At 34.3% G+C, this 12,240-nt stretch overlaps 2 protein-coding genes across 2 annotated transcripts; one reads left to right on the top strand and one right to left on the bottom strand.

Annotated features, from left to right (window-relative positions):
- The first annotated feature begins 4,280 nt into the window (after nucleotides 1-4,280).
- On the top strand, nucleotides 4,281-7,349 carry LOC109159165. Its single transcript, XM_019307214.1, has 3 exons — nucleotides 4,281-6,337; nucleotides 6,439-6,529; nucleotides 6,822-7,349. Exons 1-3 carry the CDS (start codon nucleotides 4,448-4,450, stop codon nucleotides 7,007-7,009), a joined length of 2,169 nt encoding a protein of 722 aa, XP_019162759.1. The 5' UTR covers nucleotides 4,281-4,447; the 3' UTR covers nucleotides 7,010-7,349.
- A 295-nt stretch (nucleotides 7,350-7,644) lies between these two features.
- On the bottom strand, nucleotides 7,645-9,334 carry LOC109159166 (CBS domain-containing protein CBSX5-like). Its single transcript, XM_019307215.1, has 2 exons — nucleotides 8,878-9,334; nucleotides 7,645-8,611 (listed from the first exon to the last, which is right to left on the bottom strand). Exons 1-2 carry the CDS (start codon nucleotides 9,213-9,215, stop codon nucleotides 7,753-7,755), a joined length of 1,197 nt encoding a protein of 398 aa, XP_019162760.1. The 5' UTR covers nucleotides 9,216-9,334; the 3' UTR covers nucleotides 7,645-7,752.
- Between the last annotated feature and the right edge of the window lie 2,906 nt (nucleotides 9,335-12,240).

The raw sequence follows: 12,240 nt of genomic DNA, 5'->3' as shown, positions 1-12,240 counted from the left end.
AAGGAACAAGTTAGGGCATTTGAATAGTAGTGATTTTTTTTGCGATTTTAAAGTGTCAATTGAGAAAAAGAGAGGAGAGCAAGGAAAAAAAATGAGAAAAACAAAAGGACTGATAACAATTTTTTATTTTTAGAAAAAAGAAAAAGTTTAAAATACGTGTCATTAAGCGTGTGTAGCACGCGCCTACTGGGCGCGATTCTTGCGTTCCACAGCTTCAACTGCATTTGTTTTTTCTTTTCTCTCTGCTGGCGGGCCCCACAAAAAAAATTACAGGAAAAAAATTGACAAAAAATCACTATCCGCATTTGTTAAAAACTAATCCTCTATTTTTTTTACTGTTCCAAAAATCATAAAAGCCCCGAAGATACTCTTATATCATGTATTATGAATGCATACTACACGTCTAAATAAATGTGTATTACACTATAAATGAACATATAATATACTTACTATATTTGAGGTGCATCTTGTTACACGGACCCTCGTTCACAATATAAGCATTGCTTACACAGGGGTTTGGTCCGAATATTGAAATGAGAATATAAATTTGAATCAAATGCCTAACAATTAAAATTGATTTTTTGACCGGATGATTATCAATTATCAATGACATTTTACAATATATAGTGATTGGACTTAGAATATAATAAACATTTGATATATATGTTAAGAGAAGTTGGTTCAAATTTCACTCGTGACAGAGTAATTGAGCATGAAACCGCTCATGTTGACTCAGGCCAAGTCATCTTGAAAAACTCAAATAACTTAATTCATTTCTAAAAATATGAATTGCCTAACTCGATTATCTTTGAAAACTTGAATTAATATGCATGTCTAGAAATGTTGTTACACCAAAAGGTTCGAAGTTGGTTACAAATTAAATAGCATGTGCATCAAACAGTTTTGTCCATTGTACTAGGTATAAATAACTTATGAAATGTAATAAAAGAATTGAACTCATCACTTACACTTAACACACATCATATCAATTCTTACTATAATAAGTTGATATATAAAAATTATATTTATCTCGTGCTATAGTTTAATTTGTTAGTCTTATCTATTAAGTTTTTATTTAATTATAAGAAAGAATGATACCCGCATATACAATCTATTATAGATTCCATTAAAACTCGAATTTATCACCTCCTACATAGGGGAGCAACTTAGTACCATTGGACCACATGATCCTTGCAATAATCTAATCTAGTTCTTAATGGGGTATGGCTAAAAACACGCAAAAATAGTAAATTGCCATTGAAAATATCTTGCAAAATACTTTTTAACATTTATTTTTGCATATTGGACAATGAATCAAGAATGGTATTACCCACATGTCATTTCATCATAGGTGAATCCTTAAGCTAATCATATCCTATTCTTTCATTATCATGATGTACAATCAATAATTGTAATCAAATTCGGTGCCTAACCACCAATATAAATTTAGATTTTTATTTTATATATTTTTTTTTAACCATTTGAGATTTTTGACATAATTTATTCTATAACCTTAGTCCCTCAATGTTAGTTTCAACTACAAATTTAATTTGCTCCTCACATATTTTATATGAAATATATAATCTTATTTTATTCAACTTTATAAATAAATTTAATTTTCATGAGTATAGACTGGGTTGCTTTATTGAGTTTGATAGCAGTATTTGGTTTAAAGAGTTCAGAAATAAATAAATAATGAGAATTTTAATGAAAATATTAATATTGTGACAATTACTATCAGGTACGACACTCATTGTATATATGGCTTTAGAAATTTTATAAATAATTATTAAATATATAATTATATATATCAAAAAAAAACATTTATAACTTTAACATATACGGAGTAATTTTTTCCAACTATATAAAGCAACCCCAGTCATTCAAGATTTTTTACAAGTTTTTGGTTAAGTTCTTTGCCATGTGAATTTTGTAAATGAAAAATTAAAAAAAAAAAAATCATATTATCATAATATATTCAGCAAGTTAAGTACGTACATAAAGAGCACACATTAACTGGACACATAAGTTTTATTTGCACGTATTTTTATTTTATTTTATGATAAAAACTTAATATTCAGAAAAATTCAACCCCCCCCCCCCCCCCATCTGTTTCAAATCATTTAAAATTTTCTAAAATTTCGTCCAAAAACCTCCCTTAAAATTGTGAACAGGAGTTTAATTGTCTTCACTGAAGCCAAGGAGGCAAAGATAAAGTTATGGTTAATTATCATTTAAATTTGTAGGTCTTAGTAGGGCTACTATCTTTATCTAATGTGGGGGGCATGTCCCAAACAAAAGAATAAGACAGGTGGTAGGGACCAGTGGTTGGTTTGATGATTAAAAAAAAAAAAAAAGAGTAATGCAATCAAGATTATCCTTTTTTTTTTTTTTTTTTTTAATCCATCTTTCTCAATTTGATCAACTGAACCTCATGAACTCATATGATATGATCCATCCAAGACTTATGAACGAGTTAATTTTGTTTTTGTTTTTGTTTTTGTTTTTGCAAACATGAACGAAGTTAAATTTTAAGTTGTTCAAAAGATTCTAAATTTTCTCACCGACTATACACTTATGCACATAAAAAATCTTCACCGTACCACCACTAATTAGTCAAAGTCCTTCAATATCTAATGACTTCAAAAAACTTACACTCCATGATCTCATACTGTATTAGTTATGTTTAGTATTTTTAACTCATTCGACTGTAACATCATCCATAAATAGTGAATTTCATATTTTTTTTTTCTCAAAGATGGACAAATATAATGGCTTTAGATCAGAAGGTGTATGGAAGGGAATTAAAGTAAAGTCACAAGAAAAATTGTGATGTATTGGTTCATGTGAAGCTATGGCCTATGGATGAAGGAGGAGAGAAGGGTGGGGGCATAATGCAAGATTGATATTTTGTACATAGAATTGTGGTCTAAATGTGTGAATTGGGCGGGATGGGGAATAAATGGATATATATGCAGTAAGAATTAGGTTCACGGGAAGTGGATGAGAATATATATATGTACAACTCATTGTTACATCAATTCGAGAGGACATTATCCATATCTCAAACCCACCATCTCACCAACTTCTGCTATCACATATATATAAACTTGGTTGGGATATGATAAGGACATCAATTCATTTATCACTTCGCTTCCTAAATTATAACCAAAGTTATATTTATATGTACTCTTACTTTGCTCTTTTTTTTTTTTTTTTTTTTTTTTTTTTTATATTAATTCATCATTGAGTTTTAGAATTAACTTATGTATTTATGTGTTAATCTTTAATTCATTTTTTCTTTTCATTTCAACTCATCAATATAATGCAGATTACATGATAGACGTTTATTTATCTTCTTGAATCCTGATATGTATATATGTTGGGAATATTCCAATCTCACATCGGAATTATGGGTCGTTGCCTACTTTACGCAAATCCTAATAAGCACTTATAATTCACAATGTATTTTTATTCGGCGTTACGTTGCTCTTTCTTTCTTTCTAAAAGGAAAATCATACTCAAGTTAGTCATTATATAGCTCGCTTTTTATTTTATTTTATTTTATTGAAGTGATATAATTGTATTAATGATAAAAAAAAAAAGTTAAATACAAAAAGGCGAACTACTTTATACATTACAAAAAGTTAAGGCCATTGTACAAGTTTTCAAAAAAAAAAAAGGCCATTGTACAAGTTTTTAGTGCAATTTACCTCTTTTGTTTGGTTTGTGAGAATCACATATGACCGATATTTACTTAATGCACACTTAAATAGTGACTACAAAATTCTTTTGCCACCAAAAAAAAAAAAAAAAAAAAAGTGAAACGCTTAAGAATGTCGCATTAAAGAGTAATATGCTCGTCAAATCTAATTGATTAGTACCCCAGCCAAATTGATCACACACTAACCATCATGGTTAAGTGGGTTAACTACGACAACGTAACTTTCAAGTAGCAATTACAACATTTTCCAAGATAAATGAAGTGAAGACCCACATAAAGATTATGCCATCAGCTCGGGATATGCAAGAGAAATCCAGGAGAACAAATCCAAAAGGTAGTAACATCATCTCTAAGACATAATCCCACAAAATCCTCCAAACATTATATGCAGAATTGCCTATGGACCTTAGGGGCTTAGGACACATTCATAGAATCTCGTATATACTATAATATCTACAAATGTAGCTAAATGGGCCAAGCCCCATTTTAAATGGGCTGTTTTTCACTTCTCCATTTGTATATTCAAAACTGATATTCTTCTTCATTTACTCTGTGTTTAAATACCCCTATCATCATTCAAATTAACAAGAACACCCTGCTATACTTGTATCACAGAAACAGAAATCAATCACCAACAATTTTCTGGAGAGTCAGCTAAGAAACTACCATGCGAGAGAGAGGAAGCTATTGATTCAAATTGCCCAATCGGAGCCAAACGCCGCCATGAATACTATAATTTCAAGAGAATTCTGTCCCAAATTATGCTCACCACGAAATTTTTCCTTCCATTTCCCCTCAATTTCCCAGAAAATCCCAAATTATCCCACCCCCTTTCCGAGAAAATGTTCCAGGATTCCGAAGATACTCACTTTCTGCGCCGTAGCAAGCTCTGAATCGCTGAGTTATGGCGGTTGGGACGCTCCTGAACTCACTAGAGACTCAGTTAGTTCCGGTGAGTCCAACCATCTTCACAGTCTTCTGAACTCTCTTGGAATTAATGATAGAAAATATGTGATTGTGTATGTGTTGGGGTTTGTTTGTGCTTTGGCCATTTCTAGAGTCAAGGTTTCCTCATTTATTGCATTTCCAGCTTGTATGATAGTATTTGTTCTTGGGTTCACAATTGGGCTTGTGAATGGAGGTCAGATGAGCTTGATTGGGACCAAGAAGATACCCAAAGATGAGATTTTTAGGGTTCCTGTTGGGAAATTGAGGTGTTTGGTGGACTTGATAAATGAATTTGAAGCTAAGATTTTGAACTTGAAGAATGATGCTAAGAAAGGGATTGAATGTAATCACATCACAGTGGATGACCTAGAAAGTTTTATCAACAATTTAGAGCTTGTTAATTCATCTGCTGTTAATGCTAAAAGTATCCTTGAGGGTTGTATAGACAGTATACTAGTTGAAAGTCAGGAAATGGAAAGAAGTACAAACCAAAAGTCGAGTAGGCGTAAGAAAGATCCAGGCGAGAATCAGTTTAGTGTCTCTCAGTTTTTCGCTGGGCTGTTTCAAGAAAAGTCAGATTCGAAGTCTAATAAGCGGAAAGATTCCACAGAGAATGAGTTAATGGATGGGAATGTTACCAACTTGAAGCAAGGCAATATATTGGGCTCTTCTGCTAAAGATAGAAATGTAAATTATATTTTGAATCAGAAAGTTGGGAATCGTGATCAGAGCTCAAAAGGCACTTTATTCGACCATGCTGATAAGAATGCAAGTTCGCCAGAGATGGATTATACTGTTCAATCAATTTTTGGCAGTCAACAATATAGTTATTCGACTAACCATACGCATTATATGAAGAATGAAAGAATCTCTCTTAAAAATGGTAATCCTAATGAAGTTGGGACTTGGATATCTGATGAGTGCTTACACAAATCTCTGGATTTTGGTGTCAGCACAGAGAGTATTAAAACAGTGAATTCTTTTCTGCAAGAGCAAGAAGTGAACGAATTAGAAGGAAAATATAGCCCTTTTGATGGCACAAAGAGGAATGAAGATTGTAGGTCTTATATCAAAACCGAGATGATGGCTCCTGAAGATGAACCCTCCCTGGCCAGTAATGACCGCTCACATGATAGAGATGTTGGTTCCTCTACATTTTCTGCAGGTTCTGATGATATGAAGTTCAGTAAGTACCTTTCTGAAGCCAATATTTTACTGAAAGAAGCCAAGGATTGTTTAAGGCGGCAAGGTAATGATAAGATCGCAGATGATGCATTCCACAAGTCTGCCATTCTATTTTCAAAAGCCACGGACATCAGACCCATGAGTTTATTGGCTGTGGGCCAGTTGGGTAACACGTACCTCCTTCATGGAGAGCTAAAACTAAGGATCAGTCGTGAATTGAGAATAGTACTCACTAGAACAAACCCTGTCTCGGTGGATATATGGGAGGGAATAGAAAATGCACAAAATGATAAAGTTGGAAGGAAAGAGAAACTTGCATCTTTTCTCGTTAATGTCTGTGAAGAGTGTGAAGAACTACTTATTAAGGCAGGGAGACAGTATAGGTTAGCTCTTTCAATTGATGGGAATGATATGAGAGCATTGTATAACTGGGGTCTGGCTCTCTCTTTCCGTGCACAGTTGATTGCAGACATAGGACCGGTAAGCACTGGTCCCGACAAAACTAGCTCGTTTAGTTTTAAATCCTTGCTTCTTAAAATTGTTTCTCACATGGTTGTAACTCACACGTTTTCACATTTCAGGATGCTGCCCGTGATGCTGACAAGGTGTTCTTGGCTGCAATAGATAAATTTGATGCGATGATGTCCAAAAGCAATAATTATGCACCTGATGGTAGGTTAAAACTGCTCTTTAGCATTCTGGAACCTAGTTTATATGGGATTTATTGAACAGCTGTTAGTCCATGTTCACCCTTGTTTTAAGTGACTTTTAGAGCAATAATCTCGTATTTTTCTGGAATTAGATTTACATGTTTCAATGATTTGAAAGTTGCTCATGTCTGTATATGTGTTACTATTATTCTTGCCAGAGTACAGGAAACAAGAAGTCTGGAAAAATGAGAAGAATTCTGCTGTTTGACCTAATTTTAACAAATATGAATTTTGACAATTTTTTTTGGTTGCAGCTCTCTTCAGATGGGGTGCGGCTTTACAACAAAGATCTCGGCTACGGCCCAGAAACAGTAGAGAGAAGGTGAGGCTATTACAGCAAGCTAGAAGGCTATTTGAAGATGCACTTGATATGGACTCAGACAATCTACAAGTTCAGAAGGCCTTATCATCCTGCATATCTGAGCTCAACTGGTACAACTAGTCATATAAGATTTTTCTAACCCCGGGGGACATAATCCACACAGTCACAGTCTTTCTTTTCTGGTCATAAGCAATTCTTGATAGATATGCTTATACTGGCAATATATTGACAATAACACAGAATAAACAAGGCTATTTTGAATATTCTTCTTAACCCATCTTCTTTCTTGTCTTTAACAAGGATAAATTAAGCTGGTCTATTTTGGATGGTAATGGTTTCTTTCTGGTTATTATGGAGTTATCAGTTCTATTCTCTGTCAATTTCATGAACAGATCATATTTTGTTGTAGTTTGTACACTTTTGTGAAAGAGATATTTAGCAGCAAAGATGCAAAAATCAATTTGGCTTCCAAACAAAAAGTTAAAAGCAGCCAAAATTGACCCAAGTGGCTACAAATTCTGCAACTTGCAGCAGGAAAAAAATGGCTTACAGTTGCAGAAGAATAAAGTTGTATCATCTTTAGGGTTGTTTAGCCCATTCTCACAACTAATTATATTAAAATGATAAACGTTACTTAACAACTTGACCTCTGATGGTGATTTTCATCTCAAACATGCAACTTTAACTAATAGCCAAGAGAAAAGAAATAGAGCAGTTCAAAAGATGGCAATAACTTTCCACACAAACAATAAAAAAGTATAATTTATATTTATTACTCAGAAGATTTTTTTCAAGAATTGATAAAAGTACAATTTGGCATATAACAATATAAGTATATACCATAAGCTGATTCTGACTGTCTGTTATTGTTTGAATGCATTCTCTCTACCTGGCTTTGGCCGCGAGTTGGCAATGCTCCTGAAAACCCTCAGGATTTCTTTGTATGTCACATTTCCAACCAGAGTTTGGTCTTCTTCAATGACCCAAATGCAGCTTGCGCGATGCGCCAGCGCTTGAATCATAACGGCAACCAATGAACTCCATGGATGGCAAGTAATTGCCTCGGATCTCCTCATACAGTATTGTCCCGACCCACTGCTTTTGCTCAAGGTGGACTCGTCGCCTGAAGAACAACTGGAAGGTGATGATGAAATTGAAGACACAGAATACTCATCCTCCATTAGTTCCAAAAGTGTGCCAAGATTTTTCTCATCAAGCCTCTGCTTCACCAACTCCATCAAGTCCTCGGTGGGACCACAGCAGTCGATGTAAGCCATGAGTTCACCTGCCGAGAGAGTCATGATAGCTGCAGCAACTGTTTCATCACAGTGGGCAAGAGTGAAGGGCGAGATTTCGCCTATCAATCTGTTATCATCATCAATAACAGCAATTGAGGTCTGCTCAACATGAGCACGAGAAATGGAGCTCAAGGCTGCGGCTGCATGGTCATGGTAACGAATGGTCATGATATCGTGATCAATGATGTTGAGTGATTCAATTGTAAAGGTTGGCAGCGGGGAAAAGACACCAATGGAATTCAGAAGGAAGCGAACCACGTCTTCCTGTGTCAACCAACAGTATTCAACCCCGTGATGGTTCGATGAACTCAGAGATAGGGGTTTATTCAAAATGTTTCTCCTCGAATTTCTGCGCATGTAGCTCTGTATTGGTACAACAAGGTTTTGAGTGCCTTCAAGAATCCAATCCATTGCCTCCAGCAAGCTGAACAATTAAGATGGAGCAAACAAAATACCATGTCAACATAAACATATTCAGCAGAAGTAAAATTCCAGAGGAGAAACATCAAATGCAGAAAATTAAGAAAGTTTAATCGGCATAAAGGAGAGGTCTCTAACTCTCTATACGAAATTACGAATTATAGAATTAAAAAACGACAAATCAATCAATAAAATGTACTAATAATAACTAATAAGCGGTCACAACATTAAATTGACGAAAAAATTTGAAGAAAGGGAAAACAAGGCTACCTGGAATTGCGATCCAAATGCGTGACGATGGAGATCCCTTTGGGCAAAAGCTCCGAGACCGGAGATTCCATAGCCTTGGAAATGTTTCCCAAATTCTCCTCCTTGCACAGAAAGCAAATCACATCCACCATACAGATCTTACCGATACAGCGGCAATTGTCACCTTCCAGAACCTTCCTAGAATGGTCGGAACATCTCCACACGCTCACGTGGCTCTCGCCGGACCTCTTCAACGCCGCTACCGCCTCCGCTATGCTCGCCGTCTCCTTCACCGGCCTCAGCGCGGGTTTCCCCAAACACAGGTCTGATACCTCGCGATTCAAAAAACTAACTGCCATACAAGAACAGAATGCTCCGAAGAGATAAAATGAGAGAGAGAGATGGAGAATTTTCTCGAAGATTATACCGTCAAAATTGCCGGAAGAAACGACTCAGTCTAGGAGGAAATGGAAAATTCACGGGGTATTTATAGGAGAGATGGCTGACAGGCTGACATCATGTATGAGTTGGGGCGGGTCCACATCATCCGACAATGTCTCGCGGGTTAGATTTTTTGTTTTATTTTTTTCATTTTTTTTTTGTTTAATCCCTCCGAAGTTAAAATTAATTGATTACATTTTATTTTTTATTTTTTAAATCAAAACAATATACGAGTAATTTGGTTAACAGTAAATGGAAATTTTTTTAGTTAATTGAACAAGAAAATTCATTCTATGAGTATTACAAGCCATTTGGTTTGAGGAAATTATAATTTTACTCTTACATAATTTCAAAGGTAAAGAAATTCATTTATTTAGTTAGATTGAATTATAATTTTTTCATTTTCACAAAAATAAAATCTCATTGGCCTCCTATTGATATTTTTAATTTCACGGTTTTTGGGAAGTAGAAATTATCATTCATTTTTTAACCTAATTAAAATTGATATTTTATTTGTAATAAGCTATAATAAGTATGAACATTTTACTATTTTAGTCTTTATATTACTTATATTATTCTCTTTGAATTTCTATGAATATCAAACATTAGAACTAAAATTCCAATAATTCTATTCATACAAACCAAACAATAAAGGAAAAAAAGTTAAATTGTCCCCCTAAGTCATTCGGATAGTGCAATTAGGTCCTCCTAAGTTTTTTTTTTTAAAGCGTCATTCAGATCCCCTAAACTTGTAAAATTATTCAATTGAGTCCAAATCAACTTGTATAGCAGATTAATTTTTTCCAAACTTGACACGTGTCACTTTTAAAAGAAATTTTTTTTATTTTTATTCTTTAAATTATTTATTTATTTATTTTATTATTTTTTTAAAAAAATAATCAACCATCGGCTGTCCGGCAAGGACAGGCGATGGCGGCCCCCTTCATGGATAATCGTGGTTGTTCGGCGAGGACAGCCACAACTGTTAAACATAAGGTCCAGATCTGGACCTCAAATAGGCTGGAACGAAAGCGGTGGTCATGGCTGCCGCCCTCGTTCCAAACGGTCGGGGTCGTCTCTAGACAACCATTGCCGTCTAAGAAAAATTCAAAATTTTCTTTAGACTGCCATGGCTGTCTAGGGACAACCTCGGACAGCCGTGGTCGTCCAAGGCCATTTGGAACGAGGGCAATGACCATGGCCACCGCCCTCGTTCAAGACAGTTTGAGGTCCAAATCTGGACCTCATGTTTGATAGTCATGGGTGTTCTCATCGCATAGTCACGACTGTCCGCGACGGAGGCAGCTGCGAGGACAGCCGGTGGTTGGAACTCTTATTTTTTTTAATAATTTAATAAATAAATAAAAAGTTTTTTAAAGAATAAGAACACAAAAAAAAAAAAAATGTGACACGTGTCAAGTTTGAGAAGAATTAACCTACTCTACATATTGATTTAATTTGGACGCAATTAAACAATTTTACAGGTTTAATGTATTTGAATGAACCTTAAAAAAAATAATAATAATAATAAAATCACTATCCAAATAACTCAGGGAGCCATTTTGACCATTTTTTTGAACAATAAAATTTAAATTTTCACTATTTTTTCTCATAGAATTGTAATTTTCTTATTCATAATTACTTCACTACAACCAAACACCACGTTAAAGTGTATATAATTTTTCTGCCAAAAAGTTGAATTTCTAACCCCAATCGACAGAGCATTTGGGATGATGTAAATCACATTTTGAGCATAATTTCTACATTGTTGTCAGCTCAAATTTTGATCTCTTCTTCGATCTAACATACTGTTTGTTGAACCATTAAGCTAAGCTCCTGTAAGTAAAGTGTATAGAATTCAAGTTCAAGTAATAAAGTTCGAGATTTCGTGCAGGGTACTCATATCACCGTATGGCCTTCTGCAACTAATTCAAGCACGAAAATGTCGTGTGGATACTTTTAGGAATAAAAAGAGAATATATCATATCACATTTTTATTATCTTTATTTTTTTATGTCTCTAATTACTCGTTTTCCAATCATCTTGACTGTTGACTGACCTATAGCCACACACAGTACGTACAACTTTGACTGATTCATACGGTTACAACTTACAACTATCAATGTTGGTTGTAATCGTGTATATAACAATATAACATTACTTCCTTCGAATATTTTATATCATTTGATATACATGTTCGCCCATGTGATCATATTTTGGTCAAGCTGTTGTCAACAAGTTGAGGGAATTGCAGCAAAAGAATAAAGGATGTTATATACACAGTTACAACTAATATTAAAGGAATATTGATATATAAGAAAGTTAAAGGGTCAAGTAGAAAATTAGTTAGAGACAAACCAGATGAATTGAATAGAAAGACTCACCGACAGACTCGGTGAAAGCGCTTCTGGAGGGCAAAGTTGGCTTGCCATGCAACCGTAACATTAACATTGGGTATCGGAGCTGAAAGCACCAAGTTTGGCCCCCTTCTTGATAATAAAAAAAAAAAAAAAAAAGTTATCCTTCATTTTACTAAGTCATTTTTTTTGTTTATTATATATATATATGGAGTAATATATAATATAAATTATTACAGAATCATGATGTGGGGGCAAATAATTTTTTTAAAAAAATGATTAGGGAAACTCATCCACTATTCAATAATGTGTATTAAGTGAATCATGTTTTTATGTAATGGTACGCAAACCATACATGATAGATAAATTGTATTATATATGAAACTTATGTGTGACATACTCGTGATAAAATACAATAATCATGTTTTACTCAATCGGTCACCCCTTTGAACCACGAATAATATTTGATTATGTGAAGGGGAGATATTCTTTAATCATTGGGGATGTTCTAGTAAGAAGGAAAATATCATTTGGACTCCTAAACTTTACTTCCTCACTCAAAAATCTGGTGTTGACATTTTTTTTT

Source organism: Ipomoea nil, unplaced genomic scaffold (genome assembly GCF_001879475.1).
Source record: "Ipomoea nil cultivar Tokyo-kokei standard unplaced genomic scaffold, Asagao_1.1 scaffold2826, whole genome shotgun sequence".
Lineage (NCBI taxonomy): Eukaryota > Viridiplantae > Streptophyta > Magnoliopsida > Solanales > Convolvulaceae > Ipomoea > Ipomoea nil.
This window is presented reverse-complemented; position numbering and strand designations above follow the sequence as displayed.

What these genes read in the sequence shown, in the direction of transcription:
- LOC109159165 (XM_019307214.1), top strand. Translation starts at nt 4,448, where the DNA reads ATGAATACTATAATTTCAAGAGAATTCTGTCCCAAATTATGCTCACCA. An exon ending in TGATTGCAGACATAGGACCG is followed by an intron (nt 6,338 to 6,438) that starts GTAAGCACTGGT and finishes TTCACATTTCAG; the next exon opens with GATGCTGCCCGTGATGCTGA. An exon ending in CAATAATTATGCACCTGATG is followed by an intron (nt 6,530 to 6,821) that starts GTAGGTTAAAAC and finishes TTTTGGTTGCAG; the next exon opens with CTCTCTTCAGATGGGGTGCG.
- LOC109159166 (XM_019307215.1), bottom strand. Translation starts at nt 9,215, where the DNA reads ATGGCAGTTAGTTTTTTGAATCGCGAGGTATCAGACCTGTGTTTGGGG. An exon ending in CATTTGGATCGCAATTCCAG is followed by an intron (nt 8,612 to 8,877) that starts GTAGCCTTGTTT and finishes TTAATTGTTCAG; the next exon opens with CTTGCTGGAGGCAATGGATT.